The sequence below is a fragment of the Parus major genome, chromosome 4 (assembly GCF_001522545.3).
Source record: "Parus major isolate Abel chromosome 4, Parus_major1.1, whole genome shotgun sequence".
Classification (NCBI taxonomy): Eukaryota; Metazoa; Chordata; class Aves; order Passeriformes; family Paridae; genus Parus; species Parus major.
The window spans coordinates 57,772,731-57,798,213 of NC_031771.1; the positions used below are offsets into that span (position 1 = coordinate 57,772,731).

Consider the following 25,483-nt stretch of genomic DNA (forward strand, 5'->3'; position numbering starts at 1 on the left):
ATAAAGTCTTAAGTGGTCACAATTTAAATCTTAAATTGCCAATTGCATGACTGGCTAGAAAAAGGAAATGTGAGCAGAAAAAGAAGGCAGTAAACATGATGATTAAGTGGATCTTACTCGGAGTAAATTACAGCATTCCCAAATGAAAGTCTTCTCCTTTACAGAGAAATCATTAAATGTTAAACTCACACTATTATTTGCGTTTCATTGGGTAGACTTGCATGTGCAGAAATATCCATTTTAATTAGTGTTGAAAAGAAGTCTCGTGTACAGAGCACTGCCTGGTAGGTATTTTTATACTCTCTCTCTGTGAACTCATTTTATATGATGATGATTTCTTCTAATTTTTAATTAACATGTCTAAGTTAGAGTTGGGGAAAATGATCGGTGTTTCATTAACTGCCTCACACTTGGAGATCCATGCAAACCTAATTGATGTGGTTGCTACAGGGTGCTTTGTCAGAATGAGCCATCCTGCCACTCTTTTCTGCGTTTGCCTTTCAGCTCTGTGAATATGAGTGAAAGGCATACTGCAACAGCATATAGTTTTACCTCCAAAATGACAGTGTATGATGTGGTGTTATATTTCAGTGCAATGTTTCACCAAGAATATTTGGAAAGATTTATAGACTGTGTATTGGAAGATCTTTTGTATATCAGTGGTATATAGTCCCCTGCTTTGCAAAGAGTGTATATAACAGTGTTTTGGAAAAGCGGTGAGAGTTTTTCTTGTTCCTTCTCTGGGGAAAACTATTAGCTCAACTCTAAGCATCACAATTTAAAACATACTTGCTCGTGTGTAATAAGTACCCCTGAATTCATAATGTTTAATGTCACAAAATATTACAGCTTGTTGTTGTTGTTATTTATTGATTTATTTAGTCATATATACAAATGAGTTATATTATCTCACTGGAAAAAAAGGTTGAGATGTGCAAAGGCTGCATGGTCGAGTGGTGGAGGTGGTGGTGTCCTTGGCTCTGGTCCCAGCTCTGCCACCATCCTGTCCAATGACTGGCACCACATCAGAGAATCTTGGGAGGGGTAAGGTTTTAAGGGACTCCAGTTGGATCATCTGATCCAGCCTCAACTCAGTATGACAATTGGCATACTAGAGAAAATAATGTTTGGTATTTTGGGGAGAGACTGTTATTAATCATACTTGTTAGTAAGTGAGTGTATTTGTACTGAGTATTATTCAATGGGTTTAATTTATTGTAGCTGTAGTGTTATTATTGCTATAACGTGATAATGTAAAAGGATAGGAAAACAGCAAAGGCAAAAAACCACTGATGTACTGTGTACAGTACAGTGATGTGTACAGTGAAACCCAGTGATGTACTCTGACAACAAATTATGTCTTGAACTGAATTAAAGATTGTCAAGTCGGAGTAGCAATCCTATGTCTGAACTTTCTTTATCTAAGAAAACCAATGTTTTTTCCTGTGTTCTTATCATAGTGATAACAGCTAACTGCAACAGCATTGAGAATGTTGGTAAGTTATAAATTCAAATATATTTTTATGAAGCCATTATTAATAGGATAGAAAAAATTGTTTTCCTTACAAAGTGGTGAAAATGGTTGTGAATTAAAATATACTTGGCTTGCTATAAAGTTCTGGACTTAGAAATTTGATCGACAGACCCTTTAAAATACGATATTCACAGAAGATTTTGAGGCACATGAGATTAATTTAAGCCATTCATGTGACATGGAATTGCAGAGAAATTGAGGTTGGGACGTACTGGAGGTCATCTGGCCCACCTCCCTGCTCAAAGTAGGACTCATATCAAAAGTGAGATAAAGCTGTTAAGGGTCTGTTTGGTTCAGGCATAGTTTGAGAACACCAAGGTTAGAGATTCCTCGGCCTCACTGGGTGACCTAGTACCTAACTACCCTCTGGGTGAAATTATTTTTCTTTTTATATCCCCCTGGAATTTACCCTCTACCTTGTGGTTTTATTTCTCTTGTTCTCAGATCCTGGGAAGAGTCTGTCTCTCTCTTCTCTTTAGGCAGTGGAAGGTGCTGCCTTAGTGTTTTCTTCAATGGACAAATGGAACCACCTTACTTTTCCTTTTCTGACACATGTTTCAGGTCTCTAATCATGGTCCTCTACTGGAGTCACTCCAGGCTCTCAGTCTTTGTTGCAGCAGGATCCCCAAAATGGATACAATATTCTAGATTGTGTATGTTGATGTTGTATGGAATTACTGAGTCATAAATATCAATGGGAGGATCCCCTCACCTACCTGGATGTGAGGGCACATAGTTTATATGCCAGACTTGTCATGAGAAGCTGAATGTGTCCAGGAAGGGTGAGTTACACAGATCTTTGTCTTTCCACATTGTATTCCATTTCTGAGGGGGAAAACCAACCAAAACAGGTAGGGAAGAAACCCAGTTTGAAAGAAGAGAGTGCTCAGTTATATTGGTGATATTAAGTACAAATTCTAAAGCTTCATTTTTCAGGAGAGGTAACAAAGAAGCAAGTTTTGGAGAGATGAGTGAGAGTGTCTTTTGGAACATTGCTCATTGAAACACTGGAGCCACTTTAGTGCTAAGCATGATGTAATGCAGTGAACAGTTTCCGTTTTTAACTGTTTCCAGTTCTGCAATTAGGAATGTCACGCATTGCGTTATGAGAATAAAATTTATTTTTCCTGGTAGGCTTTTTAGTGTTGGGTAAATATGACAGTTGAAACACATGGTGTTTCCTTAAAAGCTGTGAATTCAAAAGATGGCTTAGTGCTGAAAAAAGGATATTGGGTGTTTACGATCCAAGGCAGGTCTGTCAGCTACAGAAGTCAGAGTATGTTTTCCACAAGCTGGAATAGTCCATTTGGGTCAAGTGCCAGGAAAAAGGGAAAACGTCCCTTGGGGAAGCAGTGGGGACGTAATTCACGATTTTGTGAAAACTCATTAACTTGGTTTCTAAGCATTAGTTCTGAATCCAGTCCCAGTCACTATTTCCATATTTTCAATCACCAGTATGGATAGTGACATGAATTTGCTGATAAGTTCGTAGATAGCAAAAAAATTGCTAAAATAATGAAGGTTGTTGCAAGCATAATCTGAAATGGTTGATTAGATGAAAATTCAAAAATTCACTTTTATGCAGACAGATGGAAAGCTGTACATGCAAAGATATAAGGTTTGCAGGATGGAAGGCTGCTTTGGGAATTAGCAACCCTGAAATCAGTGTAAGGTTTTTGAGGGTAGTTTCCTCAATGAGTACATCAACAGAATTGATGGGAAAGAGAGCTCAAGAGGTTTGTTCTTGATGCTGATATTCTCCTATATATGTATTTGTGAACTGAACCTGGGAGATGTTCTTCCTTTCATTTTTTTTTTTCCTCCTTGTCTCCAGCTGCAGACTTTTTCTTGACAAACTTGCTTGCTCTTCTGCTGAAAACCAGTTGAATTCTGCTGGCAATTAGCCCAGGGAAGCAGAGACTAGTTAGAATAATTATTGCTGGAGGTGTAGGTGTAAGTCTACAAAACCTAAGGCTAAACAAGAGGAGACAGATTAAAAGCAGCTCTTTGGAGTCTGAGAGATGAATAACGTCTGGGCTTAGAAAGTTCTTGAATTCTCAGGAAAAACTTGGTGGGGTGGTTGAAAAAATGCTGATTATTTTTGTATGTATATGCATTCATTTAGTCCCTCCTCTGCATGGCCTGATTTTATTAAGCATGTTTGCCAAGTGGTCTTTCGCTTTTAGGGAAAGAAGAACAAAATATTTTAACTTAGTTTTCCAATAGCAGCATTATGCTGGCTTATCCCAGAATCGCTGTTCCTGGAAACCTGTGGTGAGGTTCCTGTAAGCTGTTGTGGGCTGGCCATAAAAGGTATATCAACAACAAGTAAGAAAATTAACTTGGCTTTGCCTTTGGTAGCTGCTGCTTCTCAGATTTGGTATCCTCACCTCAGAAATGTCCTCAATTCTGGAGAATATATTCTGAAGATAAGGGGTGAGGATTAGGGAGAGGACCCAAAGAAACTATCCAGATGCTGAAAAAGTCAGCTTTATGAGGTGAACTGTAGGGAGGCCAGTCATTAATCTTATCACAGAGGAAAGGTCAAAAAGCAGTGTGATTACTGTGTGTAAGGACTTATTTATGGAGAATATATTTGTCAGCAGAGGTCTTTTAATCTTCTAGAAAAGCACATGACAAGATCCCGTAGATAAACATTGAAGGTAAATAAATTTATTTAAGAAATAAGTCATCATTACTTGCTTGGCTGCATAAATAAATGTGGAACTCATTGCTAGAGGAAGGGGTAGGAGCAGTATATTTTTTGAAGTGTAGATAGCTGCATTTTGTGCTATGTGCTTTGAGTATGTTTCTGAGTTATATGGATTTGGGTCTGGAAGTGGCGGAGGAGAGGAAAATGGATGTAGAAGACCAGGTGATACTTTCTAGCTTTGATTTAGCATCTGAGATGCCTTCAGTTTAATTCTTTCACTGGAGGGATATTTGTGTTTATAATGGCTTCAAATCTAAAGCAACATGATAATTACCTGCCACCACAGAACACCAGGAGGTCACAAAAGTTCCCTTGTTCTCCTGAACATGTTCTTGTCTCCAGTTGCAGTCACACTTGCCCACGTGCTCTCCTCAACAAACCTATGTTCCTGCAGGGAGCTGAGAACAGCCACAGCCTGGGATGAGGCAGTGCCTGAGGTAATGCACACAAAGATCTAGATCTCTGGCTAACCACCTCTTTATGAAGGGAGACTTTTTAGGAAATGTCTTTTGTGCTTTTTGAGGGCCATTTCCACTGTTCAGAATTGTTCATCTCCTCCTTTTGCCTGTGTCATGGCAATCTTGACTATGGGAATTTTGTCCCTGTCTTCCCATCCCAATGTAAGAGCAAAATTTCAAATTAATCAGTTAGAATGAATCAGAACGTTCCTGACGCATAAACCTTCAGGAACAATCACTGGATCTTACGCAAAATATAAACAGGGTAAGTAAGATTGTACATCTTAGGAGCTAGAACCTACAGTTTAGAGACTCTAAAAGCTAGACTACAAAATGCCTTAAAAGTTCTCTGAGGTACCTAAGTATAGAAATCCTTCACTTTATGGTAAAAAGGAACCACTGCCAGGAAGCAAAAATATTTTATTAGTTCAGGACAGAATTACCTTCTCTGCCACCCTAGTAAATACTTTGTACCCTTTATCCTCTTGGATTCCTTATGAATTAAGCCAGAAAACATTTGGTTTAGTGATCATTATCTGCCATTACCCGCTGTGAGGACTGTTACATTTCACTGTATCGAACACTATTGGAATTAAGGTTATAGTTGCAGAAATATCTATTTCCACAGATTTTCAGCTCAATTCTAAGCATTCTGAGTAGGAAACATTTAGCTCCAGGCAGTTATTTAATATTTTATTTCTGTCTTTTTCCTTTGGTGTTGAAAATAAAATTTTCATAATCTTTGAAACTAAAATAAAAAAACTGTCATGGAAGCTTGCCAATTCCCACCTTCCCCGTCCTTTTTGCTTTTGTCCATCCTCCTACTTCTTTTGTAGCTTCAGTGGGATGGACCCTTTTCTCTGGTCTATCAGTGTGAAATAACCATGAGAGGCACTGCAGAGATGAAAGGTAATTAATAATTAAAGACAGATCCAGAGAAACGTATGTATAATGCATTGATTTTTGGGGGAGGAGTATGTAAGCTGCTTTTTTCTTTTTAAGCAGAAGAAAGAATTAGCAACTAATTTGTCTTTGTTCTGGACACAAATCCATTTTGCAAAATTCAGATTACACTTCTTATTTTCCACAATGCTGTTTCTGGGCCTGGGGAGCTGGGACTTGAGTTTGCAGATCTCTCTCTGTCTTTGTATTAGCCAGTCATGCACAGCCACAGACTGTTAGTATCCTTTGCTCTGAGAAAATTAAAAAAAAAAAAAAAAAGGAGGGAAAACCCTCAGTACTAGAATATTAAAACCAAAACAAAAACTCACCTGAGCTGTGATCAGAGTCCCTGCATGTTTCTCTAAGCTATTTTTCTTAAGGTACTGAGGAGTAAAAATTTCTTAGGGAGTGCCTAAGAGCTACTACTGCAAGTAGGCTAACTCACTGAGAAAATATGCACTTCTGCAGTTAAGATAGAAACCAAGAAACTGAACTGATGTGTTTGAGTATCTGTTTCCCCCTTCCTGGCTGATTCATTTCTCTGATAGCACATTTACTATTTTATTTATTCACGGAGAACTTGCATTATTTCCAGATATTGGACAATTTCTACTTCTTCATGTAGAGAAGTCTAAATGCCATAAAGATCCCCTGACCTTTATGTCCATACAATGGATTTCTTCTTTCTTTTGCTAAAAAATTTTTGGATCATCATCTATTGGTACCTTAGTTAATAAGCACCACTGATTAAGAGCTGTACATATTATATCTCCTTCCCGAGAAATGCACTTCAGGCTAATTATGTTGTGATTTGGGGAAGGGGTAGATAAGCTGCAAAAAATACTATTTCAGGTAAATTGCCGTCAATTTGTTGTCACCGAGATTAAGGAATGCTTTCACCTTCTCTGGACCAAGGAATATGGTGGGGACTTGATTTCTTTCCCTGCCAATATCGAATCAATGTCCCTGAAATTGCTTGGGTGTCTGTGGCTAGTGCTCTGAGCTGGACAGTTTGCAAACATAGGTAGAAAATGCCTGGACTGGGCTAAAATCTCCCAGCACTAAACTTTAAAATTTGTAATTTCTCTCTTCACATAGCAGTTGTAGGGATGCTGCATTAATTAACTGATGTGATGTGTTATCCTTGCTCATTTTAAGTCTCAGAAAGAAAGCCTGAGCTACTTAATTTGTATTCTTCCTATACTATGCACAGAGCTTTTCATTGGGTTACCATTCATACAACTGACTATTAAAAGTCAAATTTTAGCTTAAATAAACTTCAGTTTGCTTATTTTTAACACTGTTTCCTGAAATGTTACTTGTCTTCTATTTGGAAAAAGACAATTCATTGAAGAATTGGCAGGGAAGATAGAAGCTTTTTTTTTTTTTTTTTTCCCCCCAAAAAAACTTGGTCAGTTTTGACAAGCTCCTGTCTTCAGGAGGTGGCTGAGTGATGTCTCAGTCTTGAATGATGCTTTATTCATTTTACTGTGCCTACAAAATAATCTTCTACAGCTATTTCTTGGGCTGCATTGAAAGCTTCTTTTTCCTTCTATTTGCTTTTGAAAAATACTGGCCTACTGCCTTGTCTAAGATGATGATGGGCTTGGAAGAGGTTGGAAAATCATTTCTGCTGATGAAAAGATATTTCTTGTTCCAAAGCAGGGAAATTGAAGGAATTGAATGTTGTTTTAAACATATGGGTGATGCATTTTTCCTGGGGCCTTTAATCTTGTAAAATTCTTGCAAAATACAGTATTTTTAAAAAAAAAAAAAGCAACAAATGTATATAGTTGATCAGGGATTGACATAATAGGTCTGAGGTAATTTTCAGTGGTTACTTTTCCGTACTTTTTCTTATGCATTGTGAGTGAACTTTACTTCAAAAAATGTCTATCTAGAGATACCTTTGGCAGCATAAGTTGCTGTATTGTGAAAAAGCTTACATTGTTAAGTTTAGCTCTAGCTATTCTCTTTCAGTAGTCTCATGTCCATTATAACTTGACATTTAAAGTCATAAATTTGTACAATTACATGCATTTCCTGGAAAATACAGTGTGGTTGTTTTTCCTGTGCACAGAATGTGTGAGGCTTGCAAATACTGGTTTCATCAAATCTGGATCCTTCTCTTCATGTAAGAAATTTCAAGATCTGATTTATTTTTCCTGTGTTTGGAGTGGGCTTAATCTAGATTTTAATTAGTTTAGACTTTGGATCAGACTCTGAGTAAATGCATGGGTATGGAAGGGGGAGGAGGGAGCTACAAAAACATCCATTTACTAGACAACATTTTGCTGAAAAGCTGCCATTGGTTTTGGGCTGTAGCTTCTTGGCTCTGGTTATTACTGTCTTTCTGTCATGGTATCAGTTAAACCCCTAACTTGAGAAAAGCAATTTGCAAGAATTTAAAGGTTCAGATTTTTTCTTTGTCTTGGGATAAGTTAATTTCCATAAGAAAAAAACTGTTGACTGGTAAACAGAGAAGACTATTCTCTAAGTTTCAGAAATAAAATATAAATAGAGAGAGGCATTTACAATTCAAATATAGGAAAAACTCATTAGAAAAAATGATTGGAAAATAAATAGGAGTTCCAGAGAGATGCTCAGTATAATGGAGGACAACAGTAAATGTCATCTACACTGTAGAGAGGTTTTAACTGTCTGATAGTATAAAGTTCCTGTTGTAAAGAACCTTGGAATGAAGCATATCATAGTCATACCTACCATTTTTAAGACATTAAATATGGGGTTTTTTAGTAGTTAAAAAATTTAGTCTGCTGCATCTTCTGAGATGATATATATGATTTTACAAATTTCTTCAACTCTTTCCTTAGTTTTTCTTTTGTTCCTTGTTGGAAAGGGGGGTAAGGGGAAAAATGAATTTTTCCCATATTGAAGACAGTGCCTCTTTGGCACAGTTTCTGTTACATGTCAGGACATTGGTGGTACAGAAGCACATGCAGACCTCCTGGCTCCACAGTGTGGGTGTGTTGCAGAGTTGTGGGTAACAGTGATAGGGGAAGGGTTCTTGGGACCCTGAAAACTTTTGAGAGATGTGGGAATTGGGTCTGGGAACATCATGGATCAGAAAAGAAGGTCCTTGGTGTTAGGGATATGGAATTTAGACATGTCTATTGATCTTGCTTCTCAGTTTGTTCTTGCTTTATATGATATTTTCTGCTCTGCCTGGACTTCTCTGGCAGCTTCTTTTAATAGGGATTTATCCAGTCTTTCTGAGAGGGTCAAGATGGAAGTGTAGGCCCTCAGTATGAAAAATCACTAGGAAACAAAGAACTTCTAAAGAACTGTTCATATCTAGATGGGCAAAACTGATCTCTAGAGGTATCTCTCTCTTTTCCTGTCCTAAAGTTGGAATAAGCCAAGGTGATACGTCTGTCTCTGCTTCTCAGCTGTAAACTAGACATTATATTAAGGGGACACAAGAAGACTGAAATTGCCACGTTTCTACAGAAAAGAGCCATGACAAGGTACAAGTGTAGAGATAACTGTTCAGAAGAGTTCTAGGCATGAATTAAAAATATTTTCCTCCCACTTCTTGCATTGCTTAACTGTTGTACCTTTCCTTAAATCCATGAAAACAGAAAAGACTTGTGCTCATAACGTGAAGAAAGAAGTACTTAGCATATTTCTAAAACAATCTGTGATCACAGGGAGAGACCAACCATGAAAAATATCAGTCTTTAAGGGGGAGAATTTCACATTCAGAGTTTGTTACTGAAACTGCTTTGCGGCTCTAGCTACAGCTGATTAAATGCTGACATGCAAAACCTGTCTCCAAAGAATCTGTTGAATATCTAAGCCTTTACTGGAGTAAAGAAATATAGATCTCATTTATCAGGGCCTACAATCTTTTCCTGCTTGTATCTGCTTGATCTGAGGGTCATTTAAAATGTATTAGAGGTTTAAGATTGGAATGCAAGGCTAATTTGAAACCTGGATCTAAGATGACAGATTATGTTATTTTACTTCACACTAGTTAAACTAAAGCACAGCGTCTGTGTGACAAGAGGGATCCAAAATGATGTGGCATTGCCTGGTGAAAGAGCTGTTCCTTTTCACAGATAATGCTATATAATTCCACTTAGCTTTTTTATGTCCCCATGGCTCTTAAAGTAATGGACACCTAGGGCAGAGGCTGGGTGAGGAAACACAAAAAGCTGGCAAAAACTCAGTGCTCACAGATTGGAAATCTCCTGGTTTGGCTTCAGACTGAATGTGGAGAACTTTCCAGCACTCCCTCAGTTGCTTCCAATGTTTTCTTTGACGTATTTGGCCCCTGACCAATTTTCCCAACTGCTCCCAAGCCCTTTCTAATAGTCTCCTAACCCACTTGGATGTTCCCTCAGCTCCTTTACGCCCTTTCCATTGGCACGGATATGAAGTTCTGCTGCTTCAGGAATAATGCTGAAGATAAATGTGCTTTCATCCTGCTTCTCAAAGGGGTTCATTCCCAGTATTTTACAGTAGTTGAATTCTGTTAATGTCATTTGAGGTGTTCCAAATTTATTGTGAATGGGACCACGGGGAGCAGGCAGGCTTGGCATTTGTGTGGAAATGGTTCCCTCTCACATTACACTAGGGGCAGTGTGTTGGTACTTCTGAAATTAATTATTTTAGCAAGAAAAATAGAGACAAACCAGTTAAAATGAAAGGCAGGCCTAGAGAGACGAACTTCCACCCAGGAAAAGTGGGTGGTGTTGGGGCTTGTCTGTCCCTGTGTGAAAGTGCAGAGAGCATGGTCCTTGTTTGGAGAGGCACCCAGGCACTCCTCACTAGGGAGGTGATTGAGCTGGGGGACTACAGGACTTTTAGACAGCACCTGGAGTATCAGCCCCAGAACAGTTTTGGGTTATTCCTGTTTTGCTAGGCACTTCACTCCTTTTTGTGCCATTTTCCAGGCCGGATTTTGACTTTGGAATAAGCAGAGTTAAAGCATCTCTGTCCATGTATATGCTGATCAGTGCAACATACACGCTCCATACTACAAAAGGTGTGAAACAAGTTTTGCATCTGCCTCTGGTTTGTCTCTGGTCTTCTGACTGAAATATTAATCAGCATCACTCTGTCTCTGTAATATAACTGCCTTGGTCTTTAGCATGTTTGTCCTGGCAGAATTCCTTTCACGTAGGAGGATGTCCATGTTCCACCCTGTAGACCATGTTCCCTTGTTTATCTTTCTCATTTATACAGAACAAACTCAGGCACCTACAATATTCAGTTAATTTAAATTTCAGCCCTTATTCATGATAAAGAAGGATATTAAACAGTGTGATTCTTTGGCTGATCTTCATGAAGCATCAAAGCCCTTGCTTCCATGAACAGTCTTTATAAAGCCTTTTTATGATAGACAATTAGGGCTCATTTGGACACTATTAGCCATTCCAGAGATAATTAAATGTTATTTTGAGGTCATTGTAGGTTGATGAAACCTCTGGTAAATATGATGTTATTTGGTACAATGATATTTAATCCTGTGGTTCTGGTGAAGACAGAGCAGCTGTGAGGGAGAGTAACCAAAGTGAACATGTCTGCCAATAGCCCTGTGTTAAAGGAATGCTCTTTCCAGCTTGTGGTATCCTCCTTTATAGCTATTTCCATATGTCTTGTATAATAATTTCATTTTTAAAATAAAAAGTGTTATTATTTTTATATGTAAATGTTTTTGTTTTTTTTTAATGAAAAGCTCTGGCCTTGAGAAAGGATTTAGTGATGCAGATTAGAAGCTCACTTTCAATATTTTACTATTGGGTAGTAACACTACATGAGAGACTAGGAATATTTCACAAACTGCACTTAAAATCTGATTTTTCTTTTCTGGTAGTGAATAGTTATATAATAGTGATGATGGAAGTAAATAGCATAGCCATAATATTGGATTCCTAAAATATTTGGAAGAGAGTAAAGATGTTTTACATATGCCATCTTTCGATGTTAGCTCTGCCTCCTCTTGAATTTTCATGGGAATAAAAAAGAATATTCACATAATAAGTTTGGTTCTGCAGGAAGGATTGTTAATTCAATTTAGAATACATTAGCAGGGAAGATAAGTAAAGCTGGTCTGTATTTAAAAAAGAATCACAATTAGGAGACTAGAGAGATGAGAAAAAATATTCTTGTTTCATGCTTTAGAAATTTATTCTCTTGGCATGTTTGCAAATGTGGTTTGAAGAACTTATCAAATGCTATGTTAAATATTTAAACCAAAAAATTGCTCTGGTTATATAGTAAAGGCAATGACAAAAAACTGGAGATTTTTGTGTTAGAGGTGACATTGTTTGGGGCTGTCTGAGAAAGAGCAGGAAGTTTAATTGAACAAGTAGTTAAAATGTTAGGCAGTTTCCAAAGCTGCAGATTTGAGTCCAATAATTCTGTGGCCTTCACACTGAGCTCCCTCCTGTTTGCTTGAGCAAGCTCTGCATCTGCAGCATCAGAAATCTTGGACCTGCATTTAATGGTTCTATAAAGGAGCAGCAATGTGTATATGTTGTGAAGTAGCAGCAGTCCAGGTTGGCTGACCCATTCTATGTGTGCTTTGATTTTTGGGGACTGACCATTAAGAGTTGCATAACAATAGTCTCTGTTCTTTTGTGGGTGGGTCAGGCTACTGCACATAGAAACCTGTGCTTATCCAGGCAGCCAGCTTCCAGCAACTGCAGTAGCAGCCCAGCTACCTGAGTTGCAAATTCCTGAAGATAGGAAAATATATTTGGGAAGCATTTTTATTTGAATGCCTTCCCCATTCTTATATTTTTTTTTTACCTTTTTGTTTATTGCTGTTCTAGATTTATCTGTGCTATGGACTTGTGGTATAAACTGATATGGCTACTTCAGCATATGGCTATCTACTTCTCTGTTAAATATGATTGAAATCAGTCAGTGGATTTTGGATTAAAAGATAGGGCTGAGGAGCCAAACCCATATATACATATATACACACACACAGTGTGTATATATAGGCAGTGGCATCATGTAGACATAATTTTCTTAGGAGCTTGCATTGAAAATCTGTCATAAGTTGATAATGGGCGATGGTGTTGAAGGCTTCTTGTGTTCTGTACTTGAACTATAGGCCCGTGAAGGCAGTAGGTTTTCTTTTTGCTCTGTGTTTGTACAGAGATAACAAAGTGTAATCCTGTTCTGTGCTAGATAGTGGATTAAATATATTTGATATCTTAAAGTTACTTTTCTGTATGAATGTTTTCAGGGTCAATGTGTGAAGGAAGTACTATGTTTAAAATGGTTTTGAATCTGGAAGCAATCACAACCACTGCTTTCAAGACTATGCACTTATTCAGCTCCTGTGGATGGAAATACCTCTTAGAGAACAGGAATTGAGCCATTATTGTGTCTTATTTTGAATTATGAATTAATTCACTGTATGGAATTCTTACTAATGTTTAAGGCAAGAGCACTGGTGTGGTCAGTGACTTCATACACAGTAAGTCCTCTCATCTCCCAATACAATTTAGTTGGAAGAAATAAGAAATCAGATTCTTTAAGTACTTCATATTAAATCATGCACTGCTTTTATGAACTTTATTACTAGAGAGGAGTAGAAGCTTGTACAGTGAATTTTTAATAGCTTAAGTAATGGTTTAAATGTTTGCTTTTTTTACCTTTCATAATAGTACTGCAACAGAGTAAACCTAAATGCTCACTTTCTGTTTAGTTTTCCCAGCATAATCAAATTATGATGTAGTTATTAAAAGTGGTATGGTAGTTTGTCTGTATAATGGCCTTTTAGTAATGTACCTTCATATTAATAATTTCCTGCATCTTATTTTTCTCATAAGAATCTTTGTTTTAAATAAGAAATGTGAAAATTAACATTACTCTTAGCATGATGATTGAAGAGCCTGCTGCTGCAAAAGTGGAAATGGCTTGAGGGATTGGAGCAGTGGGTGGTTGCCTATAATTTGTTAGGCAGCTTTTTGATTATTAGTTGTCAAAAAAATTTTGGAGTTACAGGGGGTGGTAGTGAAAAATTAATAGGATGTGTCTAGAACCTCTTGATCTCCCCAAAATAGTTGTGGCGTACAGTGGAATAGTTAAACAGCTGAAAAGGTGAGTGAGGCTGTGTTCTTGAGCAAAACAGCAGCTTATGTTCCAGTCACACAGAGTATTAAATACTGGTTCAAGCCACTCTCATAAACACTTCTTTGGATTTCAGTGGGTTCATTCACATGAATTAAATTAAGCAGATGCTAAAAAGTTTGCAGAAACTTGAATCTGTTTGAGGAGTTTATTTTCCTGGTAGCTCTGGGTGCCCAGGAGTACTTAGAGCATGCTCTCACTTTCTCAGAACTTGAGAAGAGACAAAAACTTGCATAATCATATTTGTAATTGTACTTTTGGAAGTATGAGACTTTCGCTATGAAACTTCTGAATACATGCCAAAAAAAAATTACATAAAATCACAAATTTCAGGGGTCAAGAAAGATTTTATCTGTAAGAATCTACATGTAGATAGAAAAAAGAGATCTTTGTTAAGAAAGATCCATGAAAAAAAAGCATCATGGAGGGAGCATGGGGAAAAAGTAAAATAGTTTTCCAAAAGTCGATGTTTATCAGAAAGAGAAGTATCTTAGCAAATCCTCCACAAAAAGATAAAATATAAACACCAGGAAAAGTGATTGATCTAGAACTCATTCCTTTTTCCTTTCTCAGCCCTCTTAGCTGACACAGTGATGAAAAGAGAGGATTAAAATGGGTTTCCTAAAGCCAAAATTTTATTAGGAAATGATTGAAAGCACATTGTGTCTCATAAAGTAAAGTTGTGCTCTTTTCAGCCCAGCCTCACTGCAAAGCATTTTCAGAGGAGGGCAAATGAAAAGGAGAGGGGATAGACATAGATCATACTAACTTTCATTATTCATGGGTAATAATATCTGTGGAATTTTCTATTTGTTTTCTTGGTCTGTCATTCACTGAAAACCCAGTGCACCCCTGAAGACAGGTCTATATCCAGGAAGGATTTTGCATGGAAACAGCTTCAACTCCTTTGTTTGGAGAACAGTTTTGAGCTGTGACTACTACAGCAGTGAGAATTCACACAGGCAGGAACGAAGTTATGGAAGCAGGGAAATGATGTAGGAGAATCAAAATTCCATCTGTGCACCCCACTGCCCTTCTTCCCCCCAAGAAAGGAGGAGGAGGATGAGGTAGAAAAATTTCTGAAGGCTCAACACAGAGAAATTGACTGCAGCTAGTTATCTCTTGCATGGAAAACTAACTTCTAATGCACATTGCATTTAATTCTTAGAATCCTAAGGGATTTATCTTCCATACCGTGGCACATAGAGAGAAATATTGGTTTTATGGAGAGGCCTTTACCAAAGGCTTTGATAAAGAAGCAACAGAGTACCAATTTTGTGATAAAATCTGAAAGTTTTCACTTTCTTTTTTCCCTTTCAGTATTTTTGTCCAGAAGCACCATCAGGTGTTCTGAGGTCCCTAGCACACAACACTAATCACTGTTGTCATACTAATCATTGTCGTACTCTGGGAGGGAACTCAGAGAATTTTGAGTGAATTTAAGATTAAATGGTTTAAAATGGTTTCACGGGTCTCTGGAAGTCTTGATGCAGTGAAGATTTCTAGATAATCCTATAAATCCACCTTAAAGTAAAAAATCTGATAAATCTTATTCTCCTTCATTGCCTAAATTTATTTTAGCAGTAAAATAGTAACAGAAAAAAGTTAAATTTATTTTAGCTGTCCATGACTAATGGTAGTATTAGCTGGTTAAGAATCACATCCTTGATTATTGCTCAGTTGCTGCTGTGCCTCTCCCCAGCCACAGGCCACCCAAGCACTTTCACTAGGAGAACCATGTGTATGAACCACTGGCTTCAATCCAGCCTGTAAAACGCTTGTAATTATGGAGTCTCATTAAAATGAAATCAGTGAAACAGGCTTCTGCTCTTAAAAATGATGGGTAGAATCCAGAGATCCTGAAGACCTTTATGCTTTCATTGTGAAATAATTTCTTCTGTTGTTTGGATCTATCTATTAATTTAGAAAAGAATACCATGCGGTTAGCAGGATTGCCTGAAAAGTTTCCCACAGTCTAAAGGACTGTGGTATAAAATTTGTTAAATAGCTGGACTCCATTATTCAGACACTGGGATGAAATCCACTGGCATAGTTGAAATGATGGTCAGCCTCTCAGCAGCTTCATACTTAAGTCATGACAGGAACCTGCTAATGGTGTTTGAGAGTTCGATGGCTTCTTATGGCTTTGTATTTCCTACTAAGTCATTGTCTTTACTTCCAAAATGCAAAATAAGGTATTTTAATTTTTACATGAATCTAGCAGTCAGATTGGAAAGTAATGACATCTGTTTTTCAGAGCTCTGATTCAGTTTAAAGCACCAGTCCTGCAGCATCCAGGAATGTTTTACTGCTTGTGACTACTCCCCAGTGCAGTTTGCAGTTACCTGAAAGCCATTCAGATGAAGTGTGTGGAACAGCAGTGGCTTTCTGGCTCGGTGTGTGCATGCCCAGATGAGCTGCAGCTAGCCAGCAGGACCATGAGCCTGACAGTCTCTATTTCTAACGGGTGCTGAGTTACAGAAATGGCTTATCTGGAAAGTTCTTTGTTGGTACATCCTTACAGGTTGTGGAAAAAGCAAGTGGACTGACTGAGGGTGACCCAATAAGATTTTCTGTGTGTGATTTTAATCTGTTTAATTAAAAAATGGAACATCAGTCTTAGTCTGTAACAGGATGGATCCAACACATGTTGCTGAAAATTATCTGAATTTTAAAATTCCTAATTCTAGGATGTACAGGGATGAAGAAAACTGGCTCACCAAGTTCAGGATTCAGCCTCCATTTCTGTATAAATGGAAGGAAACAATGTATATAAGCTCTTGTATTTTTTGGTATTTTCTTATTTATTTTTCATGTACCAAGTATACATTCTTGTATCCATAAATAAATTCCAGATCAGTTTTTCTCACATAATAGGAATTATACTTGTTTGGAGAAGCACAGTCTGAAACTTTTTCCTTAATAATTGGAGTCAATAGATGCTCCCAGTAGTGAAATTTCTTTCTTTTTCTTCTTAATTGCAAGAAGCAGAAAAAGCTGTAGTTAAGACACTGACAATACAATAAATAGCTGACCTGGTGGAACTGTGCTTGGGCTGTAGCCAGGAATCTCATCCATAGATACATTCTCCTTTGGGAAATAGTTCTTTCTCTTTTCTTTCTAAGTCTTGTAGTAACTGATTAATTTTTTTTTTCCCCTCTGTTTTAAGCTAAACCTTTATTTTTATAAATAAGCAAATTCCAGGAAAGTGATCTGCTAGATTGTGACTCTTTTGAGAATAAGAGTGAATAATACTACTTGTGAATTATGGGTTGTTTCCACTTTTGCTTATATCAATATACATCCAGGAATATGTGTTGTGAATTTATTAGGTTTGGCTAACCCTGAGGGAGACTGATATTATGTCTCAGTTCTGTAAAACACTGCATTATTTCCATGTAATAACATCCTCAGTCTGGAATTCTGTTCTTTCACAAGCTCCAGCATACAAGGAGTGCAGCATAAATGTATCATCGGCATATTAATTATCTGAATAATCAAAGTGAATGCCTACAGTTGCTGCTTGCTGGGGATTTCATCTGGTGGGCAGGAGCAGAGCAGTGCCAGTTAAATAACAGCTTGCTTCAAACTGTTGGAGCCTGGTGTTGACCCCACAGTAAAGGAAGCCTCCAGCTGTGCAGGGAACCATCCTGTTCTACCTCTGTGGGGTTGCTATGGGCATGTGGCTCTAAGAGCCACTAACGTGGACTGGCAGCAAGTGAAAAGAAACCTGTAAAAGATCCAAACATGAACCATAGTATTGAGCTTGATGCACTGGTTGTGGACTAGCACTTTATGTTATTTGACCAGTGAATTTGTCACGTGTTGAACAGGTGGAAAGTATTTCTTGCTGACTCTTTTCATAGGATGAAGATGTTTTGTGGAAGAAATTTGCTTGTGTATTTTGTTAGCTGTTGCTGATGTAGATGAGTAATTTACTGAGCACAAAGCTGGTTTGTGAAGGGAGAAAAGTGATTCTTCAAGAAATGAAAAGTGATAGCTATGAAAGTTGCATTGCTGATTTTGTAAGGAAGGCCAGAGCTAATTTTTTCCTGATTTTTTTTTTATCTGGATAGTCAAAATTAATCACCATTGTTTTATATTTTGGATTAAAAAAGTAATTTTGTCTGTAGAGTTGCCTCCTAAATTGAAACTAGCAACCAGATTGGTTTTTCCAAATCAGAAAGTCATAAAGATTTCTTGGGGAATGTTACATGGTGGTGGTATTTATGTGGCAATTCCAAATCCACTGCTTATGTGAAATGGGTAATCTTTCACATTCGCCAAGTTTGCAGAAAACTTCATGTGCTGAAATCACTCTTCCCAGAAAGAAAAATGAAAAATCCAGGCTAAAAAGCAAAACCCTTAAGAGTTAGAAATGAGGTAAAATGCTGTTCAGATTTTCAGAAGCCTCACCTTTGTATTTCCCAAAAACGTGCTGCCCATGTCTGTTTCTGTTTCTTACATCAGTTTACATATTTAAATCTATTTATTCTCATTTTCTTTCAGGTGATCCTGATCCTTACCAAGTATTATCATACTGACATGGGGAAAGTTCTGGAGAGCTCTTTGTGGAGGTAAGTTCTCTGCTTTTCTATAACCTTCCCTTCTACTGCTGGAATAGATCCATCACTTCTTTTTCCTAGACTGCTGCTGAGTTTAGTTGGTACCTGACTGATGTTATTGTAGAGAGATTATCCAGATTGTCATCAAGTCTTACTCTTACTTGAATGCATTTCCTTGTAGTTGAACTAGATTTGTAACAGTAACTAGAATTGTAACAGTAGAAACAAAAGAGTGATGGACAGTATAAGGTACCTTCTTGAGACCATTTTTCAAGGTGCCATGTTTTTCCTTTTCCTAGAAATTCTGTATCAAATTTACTTAAAAACTTTGAAATGCTTATTGTGTTGGGATGTGTATTTTGGAAATTCTTGCTGCTTGAGTAGTGTACTGAAGTTAGTAAATAATCCTGCTTTGGAAGTAGTTAGGATTGTCTGGATGAAGTATACCAGCAGTGTAGGTTATATTGTTTTATGACAATTGGGAATAAATAGTAATCCAAATAAATTTCTAAACTGATTTTCATTCCCATAATACTTGTGAATTAAGATACCAATATGCTTATTGCCTGTGTGTGCACAGATTGCAAGTTCAGGTGTACATCAGCACAAAAGCAGTGCTGGGGTAAGTCTGTTATACTTGTCACACTGGTTATTGTCTCAGGTCTTAGGTGTCTTTTGCTAAGGAGGCTTTTTGTGCTCTAATATTTTGTTTTTGTGTGTATGTGGGTCTTTACAAATTTTCCACCACAAATTTTTCTAGACCCATCATGTACATTTGAAAAGCAAAAGTATTTCAGTGTTATTACTAGATGTGATACTGCACAGTATTTGCTCTGCCAGTTTTTCTGGATATCTCTAGCAGTAAAAATAAATGACAGGAGACTTAAGCAGTCATATGTGAAATTCAAGTGTTGAAAAAATTATTAATAGTTTATCCAAAACTTTGTGGCTTTGGTACTTGTAATCCTCATGCTGTCCCAAGAGCTTGTATAGGGACCTGACCTCCAGATGTCTCTGTAAAGATGTCTCTTTACAGAAACAATCTAAGAAAAGGACTGGGTAAGGGAATAGGGAGTGAGAAAGGTCAGGACATGCTGAAAAACAGCCTTGTTACTTATTTTGAAAGAGGTGGCGTAGTTTTGACTATGTGGGGTATCTCAGTGACAGTACTTCTGCAATAACTTGATGTTACAGCAGTGTCTGACTAGTGCTCAGTCTGGCCAGGGCCAGTGGTCCATGCAGAAAAAGGGTATTTCTAGAAATTTCTAGTCATAAGAAGGTTTTCAGGAAAGAAAGAAAGATCAAATGGAGACTGCTTAACATTGGCTCAAGACTGGCCTTTTTAGGGCTATGACAGTTCATTTGTAACTGTCCTTTAAACTTAGAAGATGCAAAATATATTGCACATTTGTTTCTGTTTTAATTTTTGTCCAACATCTTGTGCAAATAAGACAACCAAATGATAGTTTGGATAATCCCAATTGCGTAAGCACACACTGCTTTCCTATTACTTGTCAGTGGCCCATACAACATGTGCAATATATTTCAAGTTTCCCAATCCATACTTCAGGGTATCTATCATAGTCTTTTAAGTATTTTCAGTTGGATTTTTCAAAATAAACTCTTTGGTCTTTTAAAATAAACATAAAGCAGGCTTCAGATAATGTTTCTTTCTTTGGAGAACATAGACACTTTAAAACAAGGTCATCCAGACCTTGCTGACAGCTGGTGTAAAGAACTGGTGTGAACTGCATTCAAATAAAATCGATACTAGCGTGTATCATCTGGAAATCGTGCCTTTTTACGTACAAGTAACAGATGTACCAGATGCTTTGGTACTGGCACAGGTCATGGTTCTGCCCCAAGGGCTGGAACAGATGTCCTCAGGGCTCTCAGTGGTGTCAGTCTTTGGGGATGTGCCAGGTGTCCATGGCTCCACTTCAGTGCAGCAGGGATGGGGCCTTGGGGGACTCTCCTTGGCCATGTCTTGCAGTTTCAGAGGGCACAGCCCAGCCAGGGTCTGGACATCAGGGTGCCTTGGGCAGTCCACTTTGTCAAGAGAGCCCCTGGGAGCTCACTCCTTGATGTGAGGATGCCCAGGACCTGCTGAGCCAGGGATGGGGATGAAGGCTGGGGCTTGTTGACCAGGCAAGCTGGATGGGTTCTGAGTCGCCTGGTCTAGTGGAAGGTTCCCTGCCCATGGCAGTGGGGTTGGAACTAGATGGTCTTTAATGTCCCTTCCAACCAAACCATTCTATGGTTCTGTGGGTTCTAAAGCCAGGATGGACAAGCTGAAAGGAAGCAAGTGCTTAAGATGAGTGCTTGGGCCAGGGGTTACTACTTAGATGATCCATGCCTGGATATGTTCTGGGCTCACCTCCTTCCTCCACCTCTGCCCACTGTGATGCAGAAGAGACACACAGTTGTCAAACTGGAAGAGTTACAAAGTGATTGAATCTGGAAGGGTGCAAATCAGACAAACTATTGCAAAAGTATCAAATAGTGTCCCTTTCTGTTGAGATATATCTCACTATTTATACTGAATAATTGATTGAAGCTGAAGTCCATTTACAGTCAAGGGACTTCTGTGTTTCTCCCTGTGTAAAATGGTTGGAGTTTCACCAGCTGTCACCCACATTTGCTGATGGAACTGGGGTGCTGTATTTACATTGGCAGCCTGCCCAGAATGCATGGTGTATGTATTTTTTTACTTTTTTGTTTAATTCTCTTTTGCATTCTCATTTGTGTCAAATAAATATGCTGTAAAACAGGTGTGGAAAACGATAGTTTTTTTTTTGGTTTTTTTTGGTTTTGTTTTTTGTTAGCAGAGAAATGCCATTAATCTGTTTCTGTGCCCTAGTGGGAATAGACCCTCTCTAGTTATTTCCTGAATTAGCCCAATCTTTTTGTTCCTCTCTTGCCTGGGTAGATAATACCAGAAATCACATAGTCTAAGTCATAAAGTGACTTAGTCACCAAATGAAAATAAACTAGTTTTATAAACTGATAAATTCTGACTAGGATAATTTTTTAATGTTAATATCCCAATTTCTCTTTCTGGTCAGTAAATATTAACCTACCTTGGTGTTTATCAGTTATTTTGTTCCTTGAAACTGCATCTTTAATCTTTTAAAACATATTTCTACTTCATCTCTTTCCTTTTCTCCCATCGCTCAAAATAATTTTTTCTCCTTGTTTATTGGAACAAAGAATGAGAGAGGATGGTCTGGTGGTACTTGTTTGTTCTCAGTGACCTTGGAACTGCAGTCAGACCTCTAACAGTGATGCAGATGGTGGTGAAAAACACCAGTCAGAGGTACATGCCTAGGTGTGGGGACTCTATGTGAAGATTTGTGGGTGGTTCTTGGTGACACATTTTTGTACCTCTGCAGAGCATTGTCAATTTTTTAGGTAACTTATGCCTGCCCATGTAAGTCAGGTTGCAGGCTTGGGAGACCTAAATTTGAATTACCTTAGAATCTTTCATTGTTGAACAAATAGGGAGAATAGTGCTGTGTAATGAAATTCTTAATAAGGTTTTTATTTGTAAGAGCCACCGGTTAGACTGGAGAGGTAAAGGCAAAATCTTGGTGGAAGTATGCAGTTAAAAAATACCAGACTGTGCTTCTTTAGTCAGCTATTTCTGATGCTTTCCCAATTTGCTTATTAAGTATTTGTCAAGGTGCAAACTGTATATTTATTTTATTTAAAATAAGGTAAAGAAATAAATAGAGATAACATTGGTTGTGTGGTACTTTTTCTGAACTACTACAGGTTGCCAATTGAATATAAGCTAAAATAACTTTTTTGAGAAGGAACAGAGGATTGTTTTCAGGACTACTGTTAGAATTTCTAAACTGTGGTACATATTGGGAATACAGGTTGGCTGTCATGTTAGAGCTCATTAGCATAGTGAAAAAACTGAGAATTCAAATATTAAAATTGTCACATACATTGTATTGTGCATACATAGAAGATATTTTACATACTAGAGCTGTTTGTGTCAGAGTTCACACACATTTATCCAGCAATTTTACAGTAGGAAGGAGGTGAAACCAACAGACCATTTAGTCTGAGTGTGTGTTTTCACATGCTTTATGGACCCATTTGTGCACAAATATATAGGTGCACATATTTTACAGTCTCAGGTGCCTGCTTGCATCTGTTGAATGCCTGCAACTTTAGAAGTATTAAATTTTACAATCAAATAATTTAACTTTGAATCAGTAACCACTATAAAATTAACGATAATACTTATCTGAGTTAATTATTTGTAATAATACTGGAAATGTATATTATTTTTATTATTCCATTTTGTACATGGAAGAACTGAGATGGTAATATTGCTGAAGGTTATACAGTGGTGACTCAGCACTATATGACCATGGAATTACCCTCCAACCCTGTTCTTTGGAGTCCTGTTACTGGTAGGCATGCAGCCTTCCCTTTCTTAGCTGGATCTAACCGATGAATAATAGATGCTGCTTATGATTTCTAATAAAGTTTTGATTGCATATTATCAAGCTGTAATGATACAATAATGCTGAAGTGGCTTGCTGTGTAATTGCCATTGTTCCCAATGGCATCACCATGTTGTTACTGCTTCACCACAGCAAACAAACGGCTTTGCTTGATGTTAACAGCACCGCTGGATCCTCTCAGCATTGCCTGCTGAATGCTAGGTGATGTTGAGTTGTTTTGCCCCATGTTGTCGGTAAAGGAATACTAAATGAAGAAACAGACTTCCCCACCTCCTTAAACATCCTGTCTGTGGTGGCACAGCTCTTCCTGTCTGCACCCACAGGACTCACTTGTGCAAGCCTGCTGGCCATCAGGATCAATCAGGGCACAGTGACTGCATGGGGGCTCTGGGCATTTACACAGAGTGCAGGCCTACACTAAAGCTAAAATCCAAACTTGCAGAGGTGGAGATTCTTTTAAGGTGGACACAGTGAACAACATATGGCTCAGGAAAGTAAAATTTCCAGGTGGCTCACAGAATGTGTGAAAATGAATACAGACATTTGTTTCCAAAATCTTTGGACTTGTAGGTGAAACTCATTTCAGCTGTTTCCTGAAATTAATTTAAAAAGGAAAACAAAACCCCCCAATATACATTTCAGTGTCCCAGTGAAATTTTTGGTATTAAGTACTGCATAATAAATGAGTGACGGTATTCTGCAACAACTTGCACTTCCAGATGGCCTTATATTGTGGCTCTGCTTTGAAAAGTGACTTTGTAGAAATGGCCCCAAGGGATGGAGTTATTAAGTCTGTGATTTTCATATCAAATTTTCTTCCTCCAAGTTAAAAAAGAAAAAGAAATGACTTTCTAATTATTAGCCTAGTGAACTCAGCTTGGGATCTAATGTCTAGCTGTGCTTTCTCTAGCTAATGCATCATCATGAGTAATTCAAGTTCTGCAATCAAAATAGAGTGTCCTCAATTATACCTGTGCAGCTCTTTTGTGCTCCTATTATATCCTTATTTACACCTGTTCCACTGAGCAAAGGTTTTGGGCAGTAGCATTGAAAAGGCAGTCTTACAATTAGAATTTTATTTCTCTTACTGAACAACAGATTTTTTAATGCTCTCTTTGATCATATTTCCATATTAATCTAATAGTATTACAAAGAATTTCATTGTCTTTGCTGCAACTTGCATTGTCCTGCTAATACTCAATAGTATGCCATTGTGAGTTGAATTGTGCATGAAAGTCCTTATTTTAAATTTATTTTGGACATTTAAAATGTGCTGTAAAACTACTTAAAAAGTGGATGTAGTGGGTTTCAGCATATCAGCAAGGTTCTTTATGGGTGTCAGGAGAAAAAATATGTAGAAGGTAAAGGAAATTAAATAAATATATATTGAGAAACCTTGGAATGTGCAAGTTATTGAGGAGGTGATTATTGATGTTTTCAATGGATAGTGGAATTGATTCAGGAGCACAGAGGGTGCCGATGTTGCAGTGTGTGCTCTAATGAACGCATGACCATCCACTTTCTGAGACCAAGGCCCAGCACTATGGGCTGGCAGTAACCCTGCTCTTACCTTGGTGTTGCACTCATCCTGCCACATGTTTTGGCTGTAGCTTTTGGCCATTCAGTGAGGAATGAAATTTGGCTGTGGATATTTGTTACTGTTCTCTGAGTTGTGACCTGTAGACTCCTCTGAAGGAGATGTGTTTTAAAAGGCTTTCCAGTGGGAAAAATTTAGGATGGGATTTAGCTTAAGCAGGTACTTTTATGTCTGTATTGCCATAATAGCATTTAAAGATTATTTTGATGTCTTAGTACATATGAAGGTCTGAACTGAAAAATATATATCCTACAAGCAAGTAATAACTACCAAATAAATCTATCCAAATTTCTTTACTGAATCTGTTGGTCACAGATGAGAGTGCTGTGTCATAACTACTTTTCCATGTCTTCAACAACTTGGAATAGTGATGATGATTTTGAATGTTAACATGTTTCTGTACTAGCTTGTGATCATGTAGAGAATATATGACATATGAATTAAGATACAGTCAGAAAGCTGTGATTTATGTACTCAGTAAAGGGCTCTTTAGTACACTTGAGCTTATTGAAGCTGATTGCAGCATGGCTGCTGAACATGTTAAATACATCTTGAAGCATGAGAATTTTGCTGCTTTACAGGTTTATTTTTCTTTTTTTCCCTTAATCCTCCTTCTGGAAAATGAATTAAGTCATTGCAAGATATAACTCATAATGAGTGAGTCAATTTATTGAGAAAGAATAACCATTTATTTTAAATGACTTAAGAATTCTTTTCTCTTGTTTGAGTAACTTTAACCTAAGTAATAGAATTTCTGATTGCTTTAATTAGTGCTGCAGACTTTGTGGGAATTATACCACAGGTTCTTGTTTTAAGTAGTCTCCGTTTGGCCAGGACTGATAGTAACAAAATTGATCTTTCCTTCCCAAGACCCATGTGGATTGGTAGCAGTAGGATGTGTAGGAAAGTTGCTTTGCTGGTGTTTCCTCAGTTTTGTCATGGTATCTTATCGAATAAACCTCCCTATAAGAAATTATTCTGTTTCTTGCCAGCCTCAGCAGAGAGGTTTAAGGTGAGAAACAGGAAATGCCATCTTTCTTTGCGTTAATCATCCATGGGGCTTGTGATTTGCTTTTGC

At 37.7% G+C, this 25,483-nt stretch overlaps 1 protein-coding gene across 4 annotated transcripts in view; it reads left to right on the top strand.

Annotated features, from left to right (window-relative positions):
* The window catches only part of SORCS2 (sortilin related VPS10 domain containing receptor 2), a 525,884-nt gene that overhangs the window by 155,101 nt on the left and 345,300 nt on the right, over window positions 1-25,483 (top strand). For all 4 annotated transcript variants that reach the window (XM_015625588.2, XM_015625587.2, XM_015625589.2 and 1 more), the window contains exon 2: window positions 18,272-18,339. In XM_015625588.2, coding sequence (XP_015481074.1) covers window positions 18,272-18,339 — 68 coding nt within the window. The remainder of the gene's footprint in view (window positions 1-18,271; window positions 18,340-25,483) is intronic.